Source organism: Larimichthys crocea, chromosome XIII, assembly GCF_000972845.2.
Source record: "Larimichthys crocea isolate SSNF chromosome XIII, L_crocea_2.0, whole genome shotgun sequence".
Taxonomy (NCBI): Eukaryota; Metazoa; Chordata; class Actinopteri; family Sciaenidae; genus Larimichthys; species Larimichthys crocea.
Window position 1 is genome coordinate 1244699 of NC_040023.1, and position 24066 is coordinate 1268764.

Consider the following 24066-nt stretch of genomic DNA (forward strand, 5'->3'; position numbering starts at 1 on the left):
TTGGACTTTCATGGCCCTTGAAACTTGTGATCAAGTTCTTTGCCGTTTCAAATGTGTTCCTGTCAGTGATAAAATAAGCACCCTTCATTATTTCTGGAAAACACGCTTCTTATAGGTATGTGGCATTTGTTCAGACAACATTTTGCTGGAGTCCCGTAGACACCCACCGTCCCACTGGAGTTTAATAGTGAGCGATGTGGGCAGCAAGAGACATGCTTCTCTCATTATATGACGATAACCCAACTGAAGCTCTACTATTGTGAGTCATTCAGATCGAACACTGAACCCGTCAGCACTCTGCACTGACGTGGGATGACAGAAGACTCGTTGTCTTTAATATGTCACATAACACAAACAGTGAGACACAGCAACAATGACTCATTCACACTGTTGGTATGTTGTTTCTGTATTTCTGCATTTCCTTTCTGTCTCCAACTCCATTTCTAGATAGCACAGCTTCATTTAAACTTCCTTGTGTCAGTGCATCTATGCTCAGATGCCTCCTCAAATCTGTCCCTCTCTCTCAGTGTCTCTCTGTCTCTCTTCATATACATGTCTCCTTAAATCTGTTTCTACTTTTTATTGTACATATGTGGTTCTATGTTTTTGTGTTTTCGTGCACAGGACCATCTTAGAAGTCATCTTTAAAAACTGTTTGCAAAAGGACAGGCCCTTTCAGGAAATACTTGCATGTGGTTTGATAAACCATTGTCTTATCGGTGTTTATCATTCTCTAACTTCAACCAATCAGCCTTTGGTGCCATTCTTTGCTTTTCTTTCAGAAAGAAATACTCTGTAATGGATACTATAGCAACATCTTGCTGTCATCACACCTAAACCAGTGCCAGTAGTTCCTCATAGGGAGCTGATTGGTCTGAACCACTGTGGTTCAGCCACAAGCGCACAGCTTGAAACCGGGCAAGATGGTTTCTTTGTCGATTTCACAAATTCACCTTCCTTGCAACATCAGAACAAAATAATTGTGTGGACCAAAGATTTCTTGAGCTCAAATAATGCAGAAATAGTTGGCAACCATTATATTGTTGTCCATGGTTATTCAGCTTGCAATGTAAAGTTTTATTCTAATTGTTAGGTGAAAATCACCTAGTTTCTGTGATTGGACTGAACGCCCCAATAATACTAAATTAATTAATAATCAAAATATGGCATATAAGTGAAATATTTGTTTGCTTGACAGAAGACCATTGTTACAATCACTCTCAGTGATAAGACATATCAGCAATCCACCCCTTGCTTCATGCCACACAATACTGAGTGTTGAAAGGTGACTGACACTTTCTTGTCCTTCCATCTGTCTTTTTTTGTCTTGCCATTATTTCCCATTGTCACTTCCTTTGATCTTTTTCGGTCAACATGATGAGGCAAACTAATCAGTATGAAATTGTAAAACTATTAAGTAAGGAAATGAAAATCAATTGTCACCTATTTTAGAAGAGTTATATGCTGTCTTTCCATGGAGCGTCTGGATATCTGACTCAACATTTCATGAACTTGGCAACAATTTGCAGTACAACAAGAAGCAGATACTTTCTGTTTCTTGACACTTAAGGGTGTGAATACAATTTTAAGTTAATTTAATTGACAACTATGTGACACTAAAGCCCTGGGTATGCTGTCCTTTTTTGTCAAGGTAGAATCTTGAGTTCATTTGTGCCATCCTGTCAGCATTTGATCATTGGACTTTGGAGCATCTGTCAACCTTCACCAACATGCCTAAAAGTTGGGAAACTATAAAACTTCCCCCGAGGTTTAGATTCAGTGCAGATCCAGGTAATTGGCTGTCTGTGACCCTGTATTACTGTAGCATGCTGCTGATCATTGCTTACAATGAAGATTTTGTCAAACTGCAGAGAAGACAAAAAAGGCATAGTGTATGTGGCCTCAGGGAGTGTTTTCTTTGTGCACCCTTTCATAGAAGAGACATACAAATAATATAGATCTACTTTGAATGTTTCCTGCTGCCACAGGTGAGACTTTGGTTGTGAGCAGTCAGAGACTCAAAAGCAGTTTCATACTCATTCTCCTTTTATATCCACAAACTTAGAAATAATGACTGTGATTAATTAAATAAAGTTAAGTTCCAGTTCCACCATGCTCATCCAATCAGTCATATTGTCAATTAAATGATAACTTAAATGTCAATGTCATTATAGTGAGTATTCATATTTCATAAAGTCTACTGTTCAGTAAGCAGGGCAGTGTCCAACCCATTATCAACCCAGAAGGGGATGAACATAGAGTATGTTGGCTAGTGTGATGCATGAGAGCCTATGTCTAATACAAGACAAGACTGAGACTGAGACATGAGTAATGCAGAGGTGTGTCACAGATCAGCTTTATGTTTTTCACTGTCGAAAAAGAAATTGTTGGATCATACCTGGAACATAAAGTCAAGAGTTTGTCGCCTCCTACTTTGACTTGCCCACAAGTGCTTTAACTTATATGCAAAATGAAATGTATCCACAAAAGACGCATCCATTGTCTGTCTTCAGAAATAGGAAGTTTATACTCGTAGTAAAATTAGCACCAAAGCATGCAGCTTACATAATCTCAATAAAAATGATAGCTAACTGGTCCTGAAGGACTGTACCAAACTTTATTTTCAGTTACAGTCTTGTGGATAGTGACATGATTCATGATGGGCATTTATACCTCAACATCGTCTTCCCCATCTTGCCATTTTGATATGCACTTTGCAGGGTGAAACCCATTTAGCAATACTCGATGCTGTAATTCCATTTTATTAAAGCATGTCACTGCCATTTTAAAAATGACATTTAATATAGCCATTTGGTTAGCTGCTTGTGTGTATGCATATACAACATGGACATGTTTAAAAATTACACTTAGGGTCTAGTAACACTTTCAGTTTTACCCCTGGAGGAAGAATCAGAGAATAGAGCAGAGACAGACAGACATGGGGAGACATAAAGGCCCAGAGACAGAGAGACTGGGAACAATGTGTTTCTATCTGCTCTAGTGCTCCCTCCATTATCCTTCAAGACAGAAATACAAGAATTCAATTAAAAGACCATGTAGTGACCTTAACACACATGCACATGTGTGAACACACACAGTGTTGATGTATCAATTAATCACTGTCTGTCACTTGACCATTCTAGCTTGTGTATCCTCACTGGACCATGGGAATTATATACAGTGTGTGTGTAAAATGTCATTCTACTTTATAATGACCATTGCTATTACCAACCCTTAAAATGTTGTAAGCTGCAACAGGACTTCTAATAGGTCTGTTTTGTGTGAGTGGACATGTGTGTGTGTCCAAGTTATTAGTATGCAGTACTGTGTACTAGCCTTGTGTTATTAAACATTAAAACTAGATGACAGAATATGGCTTGGCCCTCAAGCTAAAATTAACACGGTGGGACACAACCTATGGAAACACACAGATACACAATGGCAACACAACACACACAAAAAAGCGTTTCAATATCCACTAGAAGCTAAAGCCATTTTATAGTTGATTTCTTAAAGTAGTGATTCTGACTGAAGAATGTCATTTATTTTCGCACAATAGCAAATTAAAGTCACTGACTCTGGTCGGCCCATTGCTATTGATGTTATGGTCTGCACAGGAACTGAAGAAATTCACTGGCTTTGTGCCAGATACCCATTTCAATTACCATTTTATGAGGATACAGTCTATTTGGTGTGATGCAGTACTATGCTTTACCTCACTTTGTATGTTCAATAGATTGTACCTATACAAATACCTTTGTATATGCTGTACACATTACTGCTTTGATTTAGCACCACATTAATGACTTAATTTGTAATTATCAAAAACTTCCCTGAAGCCAGACCAATTAATAACAGGACTGTAAGGTTGAGAGAACCCTCAGGGTAATTTTATGGACAAAGGCTATATTTTCTGGTTAACAGCTCTAAACAATACTATGAACAAAGTTCATTTGGATATTAAAACTAACAAACACCCCATCTGTCCACAAGTTCAGTATGGACCATATATTAACCCGAGTGTGAACTCTAAAACGTTCTTCAGCTTTATTTCCCTGCAGTGCTGCTCTCAGAGCAGAGACTGGTCTACTGTCGATCCATCTCTAAGACTTATAATTCATGACCGAACCGAACAGGGGATGTGCTGTGCATGTCCTTTCTTTGCTCGCTGATTGAATATCTGCCATTGACAAGTCCTGCATTTATATTTTTATACATATGCCTCGAATAGAATTACTGCTACAAAATAGAAAACAGTGCACTACAGAGTCAATTGTCAGTATGTCTAAAATATTACAAGTAGCTCTTGCAAAAAAACAATCTGTAGGTGTTTAAAAGTAATTTTCTGGCTGCTTTTTAATTTTTATTTTAAATTTCTTTTAAACTGCAGCTATTTCAGCTGTATCTTTTAAACTATGTGACTGTGACAAGTACTGTGACTGCACCAAACCTTGGTGCAATTTTTTTTTTACACAGAGCTGGGGGCTTTTTGTAGGTGAGAAATCAAACTGTTATTGTAAACTTTGCCTCTGCCTCTGTAAACTTCTGACTGGTGAAAAATAAATGTTGAAATTTGACATTATGGCCTTAGTGTTGTCCATTTTCCTCAAAAATACGGAAGTTATATCACACTCTAATATGTAGACGTACTGTATATTTTAAAAAATAATTTCAAAACATAAATGGCAGGATGGAAAGAGAAACTAACTACAGTCTTCCTGACTAAACATTTGCAACAGCTTATTTTTTTTTTTTTAAATATGTGTTGTTTGGTGATGCAATGCCATAGATAACTGACACACCCTGCAGTGCACATCACTGCAGCAAGGTGAGAAATAAAACCACTGAAGGTTGGCAAAAGCACGATTTCAAGAGGTTTGAATTTAGGGGCAGTTTTAGGAGATGACTAAACACAAATAGGCTAAAGCTTGACAGGTAAACATAGAGAAAGAAGAAGAAACTACAAAGCAAAGCATTACATAGTCAAATGAAATAAAGACTTCATCTCATACATCCTCTATGTGCTATATATCGACACATGTTGAATTAAGCTTTTACCAGACTGTCAAATTCATCTGTAAGAAATAGTTTCCTGATTTTGTGCACATCTATTAGAGGCACAAAAGAACTATTTATCTAGGAATGATTTTCAGAGACTTGGGTGTGGATGTGTGTATGCTTATGTGTGTGTGAACCATCCTGACAGCATGGTGGAGGCCAGTTTTATGTCTGCTTTTAGTGTTTTGTAATTTTTCAAACTCTGGTCTTGACGTCAGGTAGGTTTCCCACTCTTGTATCTGTTTGTGAAAACCTTAACTGTTCTTTACACTCTGTCTTCTATTGAGTTGGCTTTACTCATCTCTGATTGAAGGCAGAATTTTGTTTTACACTGTAAATCTAATTTAGAAAAATAAAACTACACTCTAAATTGCTATAAATTATAATGCTTTTTCTTATTTTCAGAAATTATAAATGACTAAATGACATAAATTTGTTGTCTTACGATAATTAACATCCTTCATTTGGTACATTTTTTTTTTCTAGATCCAGAGACTTAACACAGGGAACACAGAGGTGTGCGGAATATGCCTGTGGTTTAGTTATTTTGTTTGTTTTTGGTTTTAATTTGGATTTGTGTTTGTCATAATAGTGATTTCACAGCAGGAAAAAATAGCCAAACCCCTTCAGCCAACAAGCCATGTTAACAGTTATCCATTCATGCAGTGCATGCATGTTCATCTAAGCCAGCCAACATTTGTGTGCTGCAAATGTTACTGTGTGTGTTTAGTGTGCTGTTTGGCTCTGACATTTTGTGTTGTGTGTTCTTGCGGTGCCTCTGATAAGTCAAAGAGGTATTAATTGCTGTAGGCAAGGTTATACACCTCAGCACCTCAGGAATACAAGGTTGTTTATTGCAATAAAACATGTAAACTTGATAAGATGCAAATAGGACCACCTGCTGACCTCTACAATCTAATATGAAAAAAATAACAAAAAAATGTAATATTATCACTGACTAACAAGCGCCTGCCCGAAAAAAACAAAACAAAAAAAAGGTTTTACAGGAGTTGGCCAGTAAGCTCAATGATTTTAACAATCACACCGCACATTAATGTATTATTGTTAGTGGGGTAAAATAAGATGTGTACCCAAAAAGAAGGTGGAATAGAAATATTAGCTGGCTGTGCTCTTGTCTTGTGGCTGCTGAATGCTTTGTCCATCACATAATTTCAGAGGGCACTCATTATCACATCATAGCACATCACAGTTACAGTTAAGTATAGGAAACCACATCTGACAGCACCCACCTGTGATGATAGTTCATGGAATGACATTGATGTAAATTCTGATTTCCAAATGTGTTTCATAAAAAAAACGAGATTTACACATACATATGATGATTTGTGTATATGTGAAATATATTTTGTATAGTAATAGAATGACTGTATTTCTCTACATATTGTGTGTGGTCAGAAGTGCTACAGGTTTGAAACCTTTCCAGGGCAGAGCAGCAGTGTTTTTCTCTCAGTTGTTCTTTAACTTTAAGTCACAGTGTTGATATTCAAGCCACCAATTTAATATTCTAGACAGTGTTATTGATGTTAGCATTACCTTTTTTCTTTTTACCATTTATTGGTTTACAATTTCAGTTGACAGCAGATTAAATAATGCCGGCACACCAGACCTAGGTCCTATTAAACATTTTATTCAATTTTGTAGGCAATTAAATTATAAATGTCAGGTAACTGAAGTAAACAATCTTAACAATGTCTTAATTATTCTGCAGAATGTTTTTTGCATACAATTTGTGAATCACTAGAGAATGTGTGTCAGTGTTGGTCTCAACTTGTGTGTATATATCCTTTCCTATCATATTTCTTCTACATTCTCACTGTGTCTCTCACTATCCCATGCCAGCCTCCCGCACCATCCATATATCTTGCTATTGACTGTCCCTTTAAGGCGCTGTCAGCCCTGACACCTCCCCTTTAAATGCCAGCAGACACATGCAATCTGTCTCTACCTATCTACAAAATACAGGTGTGCACTTGCACGCATGCACATTTTTGTTCATCCGCCATTAATGTGTGTCCCTTCCAGTATATGCAATCAGGTATTTGTTTGCCCCTTTCTATGCATGTGTGTCAGGTTTAACAGTAAGTGATAGGGTAGCCAGCAGCCTAAACAAGCTTTAGCTCAGGGGGGCAGCGCTCACTATCTATCTAACTGCCTGAGAGAGAGAGAGAGAGAGAGAGAGAGAGAGAAAGACAGAGAAAGACAGAGGGAGGGTGGGAGACGAAGGTGCACAACATTTATCATTTAATAGTGGAAGCAACAACTCCTTTTTCAACAATGGAAAGATAGAAATTACTCTTACAATTGAAGTCCAAAAAGTTCTGCTTTAAAAATCATAGTCTGTCTCCAACATAACATGTACTGTTGTCCTGACAGTTACTCATCCTTTTTTCATTCTGAGCAAATATATGTTATATGTGTGTGTGTGTGTGTGTGTGTATATATATATATATATATATATATATATATATATATATATATATATCGTCGCTATTTTTTAGCTAAATGGCGATACTCGATATATATCGATATTTTTTCCGTGGCCGGATAATTTCATACGTCTGTTATTAATGGCCCACTGGTAAATCGCACTCCCACCACTCATACTACAAATCCCACAATGCACTGCAACAGCAGACACACAGGTCAAGACCTGTGCACCACCTCTAACCCTGCTGCTTCGGTTGTTTATTGACACACTAATTAGTGCTCCAGTGTTGACAACTTAGCGACTTTGTTGCTATATTTAGTGACTTCTCAGACCCTCTAGCCATTTGTTTTTTCCCAAAAAGCGTCTAGTGACAAATCTAGCGACTTTTTCTGGAGTTATTGGACACTGACGTGACGACGTCAGTGAGCAGTGGGAGACCTGGACAGAGGGAGAGGAGAAATAAAAGTGAACTGGCGTATAGTCATTTTATAAACAATATAGTCTTATGCTAAGTCGCATTTGAAAATATATCGATATAGATTAATATATCAATATATCGTCCAGCCCTAATGTGAAGTGATTGGTCTATACTGTATAAGCAGTGAATTTCTTTTTGTGAGTAATATATTCCTCTACTATATTTTCTACATACATCTATTGAGAGTACTCTATTAATGAAATAATGATTGGAAGAAAATATTACATGGTTCCAGTGTTGCCATAAAAAAGTTATATTATCAACCACTATTTTCAATGAAAAAAAAAAATACATGAGATACAAACACAGTCAAAATGTTTTAAATCCTGAAAGATCTGCATTAAAAGAACACTAAAGGGGGCAGCATTCGACTCCGCAATTATGGATCAGGCTTTTAATGTGCGTCAGTTCATGTCAGTCCGAGTCTCTGCATGTTTGCTTTGAACCTCTGGGGTTGACAGGGAGGTTAATCCACTATTCAACCCCAGTCAGAGTGTCTCTCCACAGGGTTGCACAGAAAGCAATGATAGCCCCTGTCACCTCCAAAGCTCTGGGACGAGAACACCCCTTTTTGCCACAACGCACCGCAAAAGGGCTTATCGTCTCTGGGCATCACAGCAAGGCTGAGAGGGTTTGGAGGGAATAGATGTTTGCACTGCTGGTTGCCAATAAGAGTGACACGCACATACACACATATGGTCAGGCACATACGAGCACAGAGGCGCACACTGCGAATAATGGCAAGATCAAAGGAGGGGACTACACATGCACGCTGATGCAAAGTTGCAGAAACACATCCACGTTGTTCAGCATGCATGCAGACCAAGTGACAAAGCCATGCTAGCAGTGCTGAATGCTATCTGCCTGGCTGAAATTGGTTTTCTGTCATCTCGATGCTTATTCTAATGTTACTGAGAGTGTGTCGATGTACTTTCAAGCTTGCATTAGGGTCCTTTGATTCCCATGATACGGAACACACAGATGCAGCACACTAGCAAGAGCTCCACACTTTAACAAAGTTAAACTCAATCTGCAGATTCAGGACACCTTTGCTTCAACAGATATGAAATAATTGAATTCATTTTTGAATTGTCATTGCCTAACAGTAAATAAGCATTCAATTACACACAATTATTCTCTCTCACTCTGTTTTGGGTGTTTTATTCAGCTTATTATACATTTCAAAAACCTTGGAGCAAACGTCTCTTTCTGTCTTTCACTCACTCTCTCTTCCTCCCCCACTTTGTGATGAATGGAGTCAGTCAATGAGTGGGGTGTAAGGGTGACTTGGCCAGGGGGCTGATATGTGTTTATGTGTGTCTGTATCTTCTGAATTTACGTGTGTGTGACTAATTTAATGGATAGCATGCCACCATGGTCAAGGACCCCCTGACAAACATAGAAACACACATATATTTGTACACACACTGGAATACACACAGGGTTCAGGGTGGGCAGCGAATGACTGATTTACAAGCCACACCAGTGACTATTGACCACATGTACTGTACTGCAACCTGAAAAATGACTGTGAGTGTATGTGTGTGTAAGTGTATGTGTGTGTGTCACTCAGGCTAGTGTTGTTAATCAATCACTCACTACAGACCCTGAACTTTTGACACAAGTAGGGGAAATAAATCTACTGACATGAAGTGGAAGAGAGGGAAGGAGAAGAAACGATGGAGGGGAGGAAAGATGACAATTTTTTTTAAGTTACACATTAAAATAGAGTAGATTGAAAAACTCTGCTTTTTGCTTGATTTTCTTTGTTTTTATATTAATTATTAATAATACATAATAAAACATTAATATGAGACAGTTTGACCAAAAAACAAATCAAAATGATCACAAAAGAAGTTGTGATACAGTCTGATGCAATAGAAAGTTAAATAAAAATAAAAAAGTTGATATTTTTCATGTATTCATTTAATTACAGAGACTATAGATCAAGTTATTTTTTGAGGGTGGCATGATGGTGCAGTGGTTAGCACTGTCACCTGTTTGCATCGTCTGCCCATGTCTGCCTGGATTCTCTTCAGGTACTCTTGCTTCCTCCCGCAGTCCGAAGACATGCATGTTAATAGGTGATGAAGTGGCAACCTGTCCAGGGTGTACCACGCCTCTCACTCAATGTCAGCTGGAATTGGCTTTAGCTCCATGCAGTCATGATAAGTAGGGGTGCAATGATACACAAAATTCTTTAGTGTCACAGTTCGATATTTTTTATATACAAAAAAAGAGAAATTTAACTACGTAGCATATTTACACATGTAGAAGGGCCAAATCTGAGCAAATAAACAAAGTCTGGTGAGCTAAACCAAAACGTAGTTCCACTGAGCTTTCCGCACAAAGTGCATTGTCAGAAGTCGATAAAATAAATATAAAATTGCGTATTGTTCGATTCATAGTGCGTACTGAACTGAGACCACTGTATCGAGCGGTTCAATACAGATACATGTATTGTTGTACCCCTAATGATAAGTATATGTGGTTATGGAGAAAGCATGAATTAATGAATATAGGGTTAATTTATTAAAACAAATCTCATCATAATGCATCATTTATTGCAAATGTAATTTCTGCAGGCATTAAAACACTGAAATTGTGTGATACAAAAACAGTCTGGGAAGACGGGCAGACAAAAGAGTATGAAGAAAGGCAGTGGACAGAGGGGCTTTATTGGTGTGCACGTAGAAAACTAGCTTCCTCACGGGAAAGAGAAATGGATGCAAAGGAACTAAATGGCTAGGAAATTGACATAGTTACCGTTCTCCCAGTGGAAAGAGTCAGGAAGGGAGGGAGGAAAGAAAGGAAGTGATGGATGGAGAAACATGGGGAGAGACTGGAGGATGAGGAGGTTCAGAGCATTCTGGTTTGTAGGGTCAGGCCTTGGGTCAGTACCAACTCAATAAAACACACACAAACTAAACTACAAGTCCACACATCCACACACAACCACAGATGTACACACTTTCTCTAGCTCACAGACAAACACGCCCCGTGGTCTCTTGGTACTGCTACTTTAGTGGTTAGGGACTGGTAGCTGCACATACTGGCACAAGCTAAAGGAAAATAAACAGCCTTTAACGTACAGACTTCAACACTGAGCTCCTATCCCAATGAATTCTGCTGAGAACAAAATGTAAATTGGCACCCAATTCTGTTTTTCATTTAAGTACTTTGGCCTTAAATTGGGTGACATCAACTGAGATTAAGTCCCTAAACAATAAATATTCAAGTATATCAGCAGCCCATGAATGTGTTGTAAGGTACTTCATACAATATATATGAAATCATATCAGGAGTATTTCCTAGAAGCCTGACCTGCCTAAGATCTGATTTAAATAGTAAAAATGTCAATGTCTCTTGAGTCCAGACAGGCTTGTATTTGACTATTGTGCTAAATGTCTGTTCAATTACTGTGATCTGTGCTTTTGCAGTACATTTTACTTGCTGTACAATTTTCTTATAGTGAGCACATTGTGGGTGTGGATGTGTGTGAGGATATTTTGGCTGATCCTTACATTGAGTAAAAGCTGATTCTAGATTTACAGTAATGCATAGAGCCATTTGTGTTCAGGGTAAGGTGCTGGATTAGGCATTTAGTAGTTACCATTAAGGTTGTAAGCCCCTAGGGCATGGGTCGGCAACCTATGGCTCGTGAGGCAGATGTGGCTCTTTTGATGACTGCATCTGGCTTGCAGACAGGGATGAAAGTAAGCTGGTATGGTTCGGTACTGTGTACCACTAAAACATTCAGTGGCGGTACGCAGTACCAGGAAGATGGGAGTGGCTGCCTGCTATAAAGCCCTCATTCAGAACCAGTCACGGCCGCACTCTGGGTCAGAAAATAGATCCGCTAGCAATATGCAGTCTTGAAAACAACTACTACTACTACTGCTTTGTCTGTTTTAAAAATTCCGAATTGTTTCTAAACTGTCCATGCTGTGTTTTAGTCCATGCTGGACAAAGCCTTGGCTGGGCATCTCCCTCTCTCCCCTTCCCCTTGGAGAGAGCCCGGTGGTTTCCTCTACGCCCAGCCTTTGAAACGTGTACCGCACGTTTAATGTCTTTACGTTCATTGCAAAATGTCCCAATTAAAATCAGTAGAAGAGTAAGCAGTTGTGTTTTGTGTTATTTTGTTCAATTTTAATGATACAGAACAGCTCGGAAAAGAAACTGCTTATGACCTAATGAACGTAGACTTTACTCAGCAGTACGAGAGTGTGCATGCGCGTCGACATCCGAAAGACAGCGGTTGCTATGAGGATCAATGCATGATCAGGACCATGCAGCACCAGAAATCGCATTAATGTTAAGAAGTATTTTATTTACTATTGGTTAGCTTCAGTATAACAACGTTATTAAAGAGAATGAATTCAGAGACTTATTATACTTATACTTCTTATACTACTTATATGTCTTACTTAAAAATACACACATTTATTTGTATTCAGTGTTAAAAAATATTATGGCTTTTACGGAAATACATTTTAAACTATGTGGCTTAAATGGCTCTCTCAGCCAAAAAGGTTCCTGACCACTGCCCTAGGGAATTATTGCAGCATAACTCATACAGTGTCCTCAAATCAACACGTGTGTGTGTGTGTGTGTGTGTGTGTGTGTGTGTGTGTGTGTGTGTGTGTGTGTGTGAATACTGTATGCCATCATAATTGTTATATTGTGTATAGATTTAAAAAGATGGGTCTGATTCATTCATTCATTCACAGTATAGATTTCCCAAGGGTTATAAGCTGTTTTCAATCTGTAATTGGATGCTTATTTAGCCAAGATGCAGTGCAGGACTAGGAAGAGGTTTGGAATGTTTTTTCAAGGTTTGTTTGACCAGTACAATTAAAGCTCACCATATCCAAACTGACTGAAGCAATGATGCTGATAGCTTTTCAATGCAGTTCTCGGAGTTCTCGGTACCTACAGGTGATCATTTGAGTGAGTACTCAATAAGGGAAAAAAAGTATTTTGACCAGTTGTAGTGTTAAACTTGTCATATGTTATATGGCCGTACTTATACTTATATTGATGTCTGCGTGTCAAAGTTCAATAAAGAGAGAAAGTGAAGGTGAAGAAAGAAATCCATGGTGAAATGTCTGCAATCAGATGGGGCTACTAGCTTTGTGACAGCTAGCTAGTTAGCTGTTTATGTATACAGCTATGCCAAGTACACACAGGGCAGGGGTCCATACTACATGCATAGCTATATAAAATACTGCTGACCAGAAAATGTTACTTAGCAACAGTAAATCCTATTGTGTTGTTACATAGAAACTCTGATGATGAAAACAAGTACTTTGGCTGACTGCACTGCGCTTTGTCTCTGCAAGCACTATGCTCTGCAGCCTTAGCACAAATCTCTTACTGTGTCAAGCCAAATTATTTATCAGTTATTATAACATGCCAAAACATTGGCATGAATTTAGATCCACTGCACAGCACTTATTTACTTAAAAAGAAAATACATCACTTTTAGAGCTTTTGCTCCTTACTTTTGTTATTTTCTTTTTCCAAAACAGTGGTGAAGAACACTAGTTTGCTGCATGCCAAATGAATGATAGCACAAGAGGCCAGATTGCCTCCTAAGTTACCATATAATCGGTTGCTGACAAGCAATCTGGCTTTTAAAAGGCATTTTGAAAACAGTGTCCGACAGTGCTCAATCCGCATAACACACCTGGGTTACTTTACACCACTGGCAATGAGGACAAAGCAGCATCACTGATCTGTTTTAACCAATTATTTTCTGGCCTAGCTCTAGCTCAGATAAGAATAGAATCCATCAGCACGTCAGCATGTCATTCACGACCAAGCCTGTTTGTAACCAGTAACAACACCTGTGTCTCCTCTGCTCCGCCTCATGTGTCCCCACTCTCACACAAAGAGAAATGAAACAAACACACATGTTGTTCATAACAAAGGATGTGTAGATAGAAACATCACTGCTGTTAAGTTAAATTCATTTGGTTCTATTACTATTTCTTTTAGCTTTTATGGATGAAGATTTTTTACTGAATATCTTATTATAAATAATATGCTTGCTCTGGAAAGAATGATATTATGTAAAGTAAATGTAAATCAATATCAGTTCATCAAAGCTGCTCAGTCGGACAATATGATTGTAACAGAGATCAGCTGCTGTCAGTGAAGTGAAATGTAATCTACATAAACATAACTATTCATTAAGCTGGTTAATTTCAGGTCCTCACAGGCACTCATATGAAAATCTACCCCCCAGTGTATGTGAATGCATGTCCGTAGCTCTGTGTCAGGTGACTTACTAATGCGATCAAACATCAGATATGATTTGATCTGAGAAAATTATTTTTCAACACAGCACAAAACCTTAACTATGCCTTGCTTGTCTCATTCCATCCATTCTTTTTTCTTTTCTTTTTACAGTTTATCTCTTCAACCCTGTCTCCTTCTGTCATGGCAGTAATAATAATGAAAGATCTCTTTTCCCTGTTGGCAATAAAGAGACCATCAGATACAAGGGAGGGAGAGAGAGAAACAGAGAGAGGGGATCTGACAATCGCATTAGCCAGACTGCATGGTTGCTTTTTTGGAGAAAATAAAGAAAACAGTGTGTGTGTGTGTGTGTGTGTGTGTGTGTGTGTGTGTGTGATCTTGTGTGTCACCCCTTATGTTTGTGTATGTACTTGAGAGCAGAGAAAGCACTCTGCTGATATTAGCTAGTTCGTCATTCACTTGCTAATGTGATTTCACTCTATACATCACACACATGCATACACATACACAAAGCTCACTCACGCAGACACACCCATAAGAATGAACCTTGAATGTCAGACACAATCTGTTCCATCTCACTTTCTGTAAAATAATTTTACTTTTACCTCGTAAATCTGAAAGCACATAAATCCACAGATAAATTGTTACACAGGAAATAGAGTGTGTGTGTGTGTGTGTGTGTGTGTGTGTGTGCATGCATGTGTTTAAAGTTTGTTTCTCTTGGAGTGAGGCATTACAAATAAGATACTGGAAAGGAAGCAGAAGAGAAGAGGTTTATTTACATAACACAATGTTTGCTTTTTTTAATGATGGTTGTTTTTATCAGAAGCTCCCTACAATACCATGAATGCACATGCTGTTTCAAAAGCTTCTTTCTTTTTTGTTGGCAAACACCTTTTGGAACACATCTTGTTAAATTGAAATGTAACTATATGCAATATGTTATAATTTTGGATACCCAGAAGCACAAGTGTGTTCAGCAAGTACTAAATAATCTAAAAAAGGTTTGAAGCAAGATGAATAATGTTTAAAAAATGGAATGAGTTATTAATTAGTGGCAGTGGGGCTTCACTGCCGAACTCCTAAAGGGACAGAGATATGATTGAAATGATTCATATCTTTCTCTGTCACATTAGAGCAGCAGGAAGCGATTTCAATACATGCATCATACAATGATGTGTGTGCCTGCCTTTGATTCATGCAAATGGGTGCATACATAATAAATCACATCTGGATTTTATCTGCATTTGTTTTTTTTTATTGTATTTGATCATTTTATCAATTTAAATAAGGCCTAATGAATAAAAGGATAACAAATGGTGTCACACTCATTGGCTCATTGACTCACTCACTTTCAGTCTCAGCCACCATATTTACTCCACATACTGTGTCAAAGTAAAATACAGTACTGTACAGTGTACAGTTACCTATGATTGTTGCCTATGATTTCCTAGTGTGATGAAAATGTTTTGATCCACTTAATCTCGTGCCAATAGTTATGACTTGACCCGTGTCTTTGTTGCACCATGCCACTGTTCTGTTTGTGAAGCATTACTACCTCTGGCAATAGTGCTGCTACTGTTAAAATGCACTGTTGTGTACAGAGAGAACCCCTTTGGACTGTGCACTGTATGCCACTATTTTAAACGTGATTGTATGTCACCAAAGTATCATGTGGGGATGCTTGTACGATTATGATATTGTTATTACTCCTCCTGCCAAACCTTTGCTGTGCTTCACTACCTTTTTCTTTTACAAGTAATTGGTAGTAATTTGCATGTTTCTCTGTTTTCAGAATTGCCAGGTTGCAGAAATCGCATATTGTGTTAGACATCTGCTTCAATGATATTTTGTTAACATTAGTACAGCTGAAATCATTTGCATGTGAATGCATCATTTCCTGTTGAGGTTAATCATAGTGACAAGCTGTGCTTTATTACAGGCACGTCATGTTAATGTGCTTACTGTATGTTGGGAAACATTGTAAAGGCAAATAAAAGATAGGGAGGGGAAAGGGGATCAAGAAGGATGTTGAAATAAAAGAAAGAAAAAAGAAGGATAAAGGAGGAAGAAAATATATTAAAATAGTTGAGATGAGAGGAGAGAATTACCAAAATAGGAAAGCAGCAGAAATAGGAAGAGAGGAAGAGGTTAAAGAGATGGTTTGGAGCTTAAGCGAGAGTGGCCACCATTAGAGCTTTGGAGTAGTATTGGACTAGATGAGAGAGCGAAGAAATACAAAGGGAGTGAGTCAGTGGAGAAATCAAGGTGGGAGGAAGAGCCAACTAAAAGAGAATGAAAGTGAAAACAGGGCAAAGCAAATTGAAAGGGGAGATGGAAGCATGCAAGTTTTGATGAACAAAAAGGTGGATGGACAGAAGGATTAGAGAAAATTGTATGTACAGGAGGGGAACCAATTCAAGTTAACAACAGAAGGAAAATAGAGGGAGGGATGGAAGATGGCAAACGAGAGGAGAGATTCAGTCAGAAAGTAAGGTAGGGGTAGTGGAAAAGGATAAAAGATAGGTTGAGTGGAAAGCAGACAGATTCTTAAAAAAACATACATGCAGGGACAGAAAAAAGGATGGGTGTGAGGATGGGGCAGGAGAGTACAAAATGAGCAAATCCCTGCATTGTGCAATATTTTAAAAACTTCACAATGTTAAAATCCTGTGTGCTAAAAGCTCGGTTCTAAGGTTTCCTCATTTTTGAAACTTACAGACATAATTTGAGAGATTTTTTTTTTAAATTTACAGATACAAATGTCCTCTGTCAAGTGTTTTCTGACATTCCTCAAGTATCTTGTTTGTATTATGAAAGACAAGACAAGGCAGAAAGGAACATGACTGGGGAAGAGCAAACACCAGGGTGCACGCATTTCTGAGGAATGAGTAAGAATCAGTCCAGAACTAACTAATGAATAGCTATTAAATTCGTTCAGGAGAAAACATGAAAGAGAGGTGCAAGACATTTATGTTTACCCATGTTTAAAAAAGAAAAAAAAAAAAGTATAACAAATTGCACTCTGAATGGGATGGTGGGGAGAGAAATGAATAAAGATAGACAGATGCCAGAGGGAAAATGTGGGTGTAGGATAAGAAGTGAATGTATGTAAGTTCAAAAGAAAGGTGATATAGAAAAGGGAAAGCAAAAAAGATCAAAGAAGGAGAGAAGGAATTAGGGGACAGAGGTGAAAAGAAAGGATGTGAGACAAGAAAGGGTGATGGGGAGGTTAAAAAAGTAACTGAATGAATGCCAGGGAAATGGAAAGGTGGAGAGATGAAAACTAAAGAGGAGAGACAAAGAGGAGAGGAAGACAGAGAGTGTAGAGGAAGTGTGTAAGGGCAGTGGAGGTAAAGAGGGAAGAAAAAGAAAAAGTTGGGTAACTGTACAGCTAGAGGAAAGAGTGGTGCGAGTGGATTGAGGGAAGAGGAACAGAAGGAGGAGGATAGATGAAAGAGGAAGGGAGGAAATGGAAGGAAGGAGGGAAGCGAAATGAAAGGAAGAACGGTAGCTGCAGGACAAGAAAAAAAATGTGTCGCAGTGGCAGCAAGAGGTTTGGCTCTTTTCCATACTTGGAAAAAAAAATAGCTGGCCTTCCATTCCTCCTTCTCCCTTCCTCATTTAATTCAAGGAATATAAAAGCTGAAAGCACACCTGGGCAGCTGCTTATTCTAGAGGACACAGTCTAACGTGGAGTACAGATTAAAGGCAGCCTCGTCTCCCTACTTGACTCCTTTTCTATTGTTCACCTCTGTATACAAACCCATTTCAGTATTACTGTTCAGCTGACCAAGGCTCACTTTTTATGTTGGTTCACTTTGATATTGTGCCTTGATTATTTAAAAGCTCCTATTGAGTAGCAGGTTTTTTAGTGCAGCCCTTATATTTTCAAATAATGGAGAGTTTGGAGTTGTTACATTCAAGACCATCTATGCAAGGCAATGGTACTGATGAGAGCAAACATCGGAGATAGGAGTGTAATCAGAAGGTGTATAAATAGTAAGAAGAATCACCGAAGTCATTCCATAGGTGTCACGTGTTATGCAGCTCTTATAGTTTGAGGCATTTCTTGCACTTTTTTGTTTTAAATGTCTCTACTAAACAGAAGATGTATGAAACGTTCATGTTTTATTGTATCAGAATTATTTAACTGAAGATGGCAACATGAAGTAAATGGCTTGGATGATAGATTCAAAAGTTAACAACATGACCAACATAGAATTTCAGTTATAAAAAAAGTATGATGCACATTTCAGTTTTGGAGTTTCTTAAGGAGTCATCGAAAGGTTAAAAGAAATGATCAGTGTAGTCAGGCTTGTTACAAATATCTAATGAATTCCTCTAACCCTAACAATATGCACTTCATTTTTGGTTAATTGATGAATGTGTCCGTCAGCACATCAATATGCTAATCTCTTTGTTGCTATAAGTTAACAAGCTGCAAGGCCTTTTGTCTGCTCAACAAAAGCAGTGGTGTTGTTTTTCCTGAATGTTTACTGAGTCTGGTAATTTGCTGATAATGTCAACACTCTTCTCTGTGTTTCGACAGGCTAACAGGCTTCCAGGTTCCTCCCCCTGTCACCAGTACAGGAAACGTCTTCTCTTTGAGGTTGACCAGTGACTTTGCCGTCTCTGCACATGGCTTCAAACTCAACTATGAAGGTCAGATTATGTCTGTGTTTGTGTTGGTATGTGAGAATATATAGGCTGTGCATCAATCTTGACCTCTATAATGCAGAAAAAACATGAATAACAAGCACACTATTTATTAAATGTCAGGTATAAATTCCATAGCTCACAAAGGACTATGAGTGTGAGCCATGTAAGAAAGAAAGGACATTCAGACAGCAGAAATCCTTCCTATTTTGAATGCAGAAGTAATTGAGTAGGTGCATAGCAGGCTGTTTACCTTAAGCAGCCCCTATTGATATTTGCTGGACACATCAAATTCCGAGAGAGCAAGCACATAGTCTTCAAAACATAAGGCTATATGTATGTTTTTGTAACACTTTATCCCTATTTAACATTTTTAAGAAGCATATCAACATTTAATACATAGTTTATAACACACTATAGCATAGTTCATAGTGTAGTTTTATGAATATAGTATTTGTCAACAATGCTTAATATCCTAACACATATTAACATGACATAATATATTATCATTCATCTAATATACCAACACCTGTTTATAGTTAGCCCATAAGATATCAGATATAAAGATATATATATATATTATATATATAGATATAGAGATAATATAGATATATATATATATATATATATATATATGTATATGATATATATAATATATACTGTATATATAATATATACACACAATACTGTGTTTTAACCATTAATATATGTTTATATACTGCTTACAGATGATAAATAACAGTTTTGTGTTGGTGCACACATAGAGGGCATGACTTGCGTTCAGTTCCTTTGTGTTACTATTCAGATTTTGAAAGTTTTAAAGGAGAACTGCCATGTTCTTAACTCAAGCCACACTTTTTGACTCCTTTCCACTCAGCACAGGAAAGGACTCCCTAATGGGTGACAAGTTCATTCCTTTTCAACACAGGAGTCTGTCAGACTAACCAAATCCAGAGAGGGGAAAGCATGGGTAGAGCATGATACAAACTTAGAGCATACTGAAAGATCTACACATTGTAGACGTACAGGCACAGAAACAGAGACGTGAGTTAACTGTGCTGTATTCATTTTTTTTTTTTTTATCAATACATTTGAATATTTTAATAAAGAAAACATGTGGGGGTTGCATCTAGAGAAAACATGGCTCTTTCCATGGTTAGCTGAAGCGTCCCCTTTTGCCCTCTTCCTTTAGGGCCTGAGTAAACACCATGGTACCATTTTCACAGATGAAAGAAGAGATGGTGGTTGAAATGATGGTTAAAATTAGAACTCACCGTGTATCAGCACCATGTCCTGTGTGCATTAAAGATTTCAGATTAGATTTAGATTAGAAAAACTTTGATGTCCTCAATGAGGCAGTTAGTTCCGGAGCATAAAACAGAAGAGCATAAGGCTGTCTACCGGAGGCACACACAACATTGAGCCAACCAACAAAACAAATAAATACACAATTATGTAGTTACCTACTATTCACTGAGAGTGCAGATCTTTGAGATGTCAACAAGCCACATGATTCAAATACAGAGATGACCCCATAAATTAATAAAAAGGACATAGTGAAAGTAGATAATACACATTAGATTTTACAAAATGCGCTGATATTTTGTAAACAGTCAGTGTCATATCCACATCATAATCTTACACTTATGATTACAGTACACTCTTTGTTACAGTGTACGTATTGAAATTTCAGATGTACACAGATGGTGTAAAAGATATAGTCATAGAGAAGTATTTATTTAGTCTCCTGTGTATGGCTGGGATATTAATATTGAATATGGATTATGTTTTTTTACACAATATACTATAACCAAAGTAGAACTGGTGACTGGAAACACATTTTATTTATTTTTTAATAAAAGGCATGCATACTGAAAGCAGTTTTCTGAATTAAACTGTGGCTCATAATCACAGCGGGGTATGTTTCCTGTAAAGAGTCTTACTGATTACTTCCTCGGATGGTTGTGTTTAGGACTGGTTAGCACTGGATAAGATTACAATGAAATTGGAAGCACACAAACCATTAGTATTTAAAAAAAAATCAGTACCTCAAAAAGAAAATCACAGCATACATTTAACAAGCCCTCTATTATTATTATTAAATGCAGCCAATAGGCTCAATAGCAAAACAGGTAGTCATTCTTTTCTGTGTTCTTTGTGGATTTGAGGTAGTTTTGAAGGACGTTCAATGCTGCAGGAAGTGCGGAAGATTATTTATTGCAAGATGTGGTCGTTTTATCACAAAAACCATTATGACATGTCACAGCAAGAAAAGCACACATGTAAATGATAAAATATATCATGGGTGCTATTGTTCATGATGGTTCACTGTCACACTGTCATGGTTTACTGGCAGCCTTGAATAGAACACAGCCAAAGTTAATATGATTAGAAATGCCTGTGATTTCCCTGATATGACAGGTCAAAATGTCTGCTGTCAAAAAGGCCTGTTCAAAAGTACTATAGCTGGTGTAATGTTTTATATAAATTGAATGGATGTTTCTAAACTTCTGTTCATGAACTTTCAGATGACAGCTTGCTTACACTCATAAACACTCACCCACACACACAGTGTTTGTCACAGCTGGTGGATGCTGAAAATGATACACTACTTAACTGTCTCACTGTGTGTCCCCCCGCATCCCTCTGTGGGCCTTTGTGCTTGCCTGGATGTGGGTTGGATGGTTGGTGGGTGTTCATCTAGTTGATATGTGTGTCTGGTGTGCTGCATAATGACAATATCACTGATTGCAAAGTGCCTTGGTTTAAGTCTGCACACATGCTGTGTCTGAGTTTGTGTGTGTGTGCATGTCTCTGTGTGTTTGTGCTACTTGTATGTCCAAGCAGTTGTCCCAGATTTATTCTCTGGCACAAGTTTCTACTTGCTATTTGGCTCATTCTGTGTGATTGTGCATCTCTGTGTGCTTGTGTGTATGTGCAACATGGAAAGAGTGTGCTCTCAGCAAGAGTATCCTGGGGACTTATCTGAAGAGCCCCTGCTGCTGATACATTCAGCTGTTTAACTTAGTCTGTGTATGTGTGAGACAGAGAAGCAGACCACACTTGGCATGTGCTAAAATGCAACATTATGCTGATGATCTGTTTGTCTTTCTATATTCAGCATCTCACACTGTCCGCAGCACACAGCTAGGCTGTTCATTTATAAAGCCAGGAGGAGATTTTCTCGGAAGGAATGATCCACCCCGGTTTGGACAATTTTTGGCAAGTCAGTCTTAGTCCATGTAATCCTTCTGCCTAATCTGTAACTGGAGCCATTTCAGATTTTAGATTTTTGCAGGTATTGCCATGGCATTGTCAACAATACATTTTTATAAAAGAGCTGATTTAAAAAATATGTGCTCGTCATTATTGGTAAAAGCTGCGCAAGAGTAACTTATTTTCAGTGAAATTACAAAAACTACAGAAATCTCCAGAAATCATGTGAGTGAGTTAGTTTGTGAATAAAAATAATCTAAACCACTGCAGATCAGATATGATTATCAAAATAATTAATTCTGATACAGATTCAGGATACAGGTCTAAGTGGTAGACTACCCCTAATGTGTGATGTCAGCTTTAATTCTCTTATTTTATCATGCATACATTTTAATCCAACTAAGCAGGAATTTGTCAAAACTAATTCCATTTCTCCTGATTTTGACACAAAGATTAACCTGTACCAGATGGCGTAAATTGGAGCATGAGAACAATAAATGGATTAGTGAAGCATCAGTAGTGTTTGCAGACATTTTTATCAGACTGCTGTGTAGCGGCAGTCAAAGATTTGCCAATAGATGTACGCTCCGACCCTTACCTTTGGACAGGAGCTTCGGGTCGAGAATGACAGATTGAGATCGCGACCAAACTGAGTTTCCATTACATTGTGACTAGGCTTACCAGTCACAAGTGGGGTGAGCATCTAAGAAATTTTGGAATGAGCTCAGTCTGTCACATTAAAATGAGCCAATATCAAACGAGAAAGCCTCTTAGACATCTTGCAGACAGTTATTCTAGTCACGACAAACTCTGAGGCAACCCTGGAGCAGACCTGAAAGATGCTGGAGGGGTTTTATATCCCACCTGGTCTGTGAATGCCTCGGGACTCCTGCCTCAGGAGCCCAGCAGGAGCTTGAGGATGTGCATGGGGGGATGGACATCCAGACCGATCTGCTTAACCTACTACTACTGCACCTTGGAGGATTTGCTTTGAAAAAAGGATGAATGGATTACCTTAGTGTACTGTTAAAGACAAAAGCACAATAGCACAATATACAATATACTCACATATACAAGAGAAGTGAAAAAGATGAATTCATTCATCCCCTATGGAAGAAATTTTGCAATTGACAAGGCGAAAGGTACAGTGTGGCTCTGTCCTTTCCAGCCCATCTGCTTGGTGGGGTACACTTTGATGTGATTGTTGGATTCCTTGAACATTTCTTCCCTTTCCTCTGAAGACTGTCAGGTCATAACTAATTCATACAGCAGCACATACCATATACAGTGTGAATATGCGCATGTGTGTGTGAAACAGAGGGAGAAAGAGAGTGATGTTTTATTTAGCATGATGTCGAAGGCAGTTTGATATTGTGCTGATGAGACAGAATCACAGATTATCACAGCAGACTGCACTTAGTCGCACACATGCATGCACGCACACACACACACACACACACACACACACACACACACACACACACACACACACACTGTTCTATCTTAGAATGACGTTGAAGAATTATTCTTTTTGTTTCCTTTTACTACTCCTCTTCCTCCATCTCTTTCATCTTTCATTCCTATTTTTATATAATTAGATTTTATCTTTATTGATGGAAAAATCAAAACACTTTATGCAATACACCAACACACATGATACTGTTAACCTCAGTTATAAATGCACATTACCCACAACCATGCTGTATACATTTAAACACATCCATGTGTTCAGAGATACCGGCATGCATCGAAACAAAAACAGACACAGACATTCTATACATACCGTTCACACACAGACACACTGCTCCCAGGTGTAATCATTTTTTTCACAACATGGACCAGAGAACATGTTCTTCATCCTAGAACATGCTGCCATGTGACTAACAAGTCAGCAGAGATTTCACTGCACTCCCCTCATCCCCAATCTCTCTTCTATCTCACT

General features: G+C 38.1%; 1 protein-coding gene across 5 annotated transcripts in view; it reads left to right on the forward strand.

Annotated features, from left to right (window-relative positions):
* Window positions 1-24066, forward strand: part of csmd3b (CUB and Sushi multiple domains 3b) — a 326622-nt gene that overhangs the window by 92525 nt on the left and 210031 nt on the right. For all 5 annotated transcript variants that reach the window (XM_027286357.1, XM_019254824.2, XM_027286358.1 and 2 more), the window contains exon 3: window positions 18802-18914. In XM_027286357.1, coding sequence (XP_027142158.1) covers window positions 18802-18914 — 113 coding nt within the window. The remainder of the gene's footprint in view (window positions 1-18801; window positions 18915-24066) is intronic.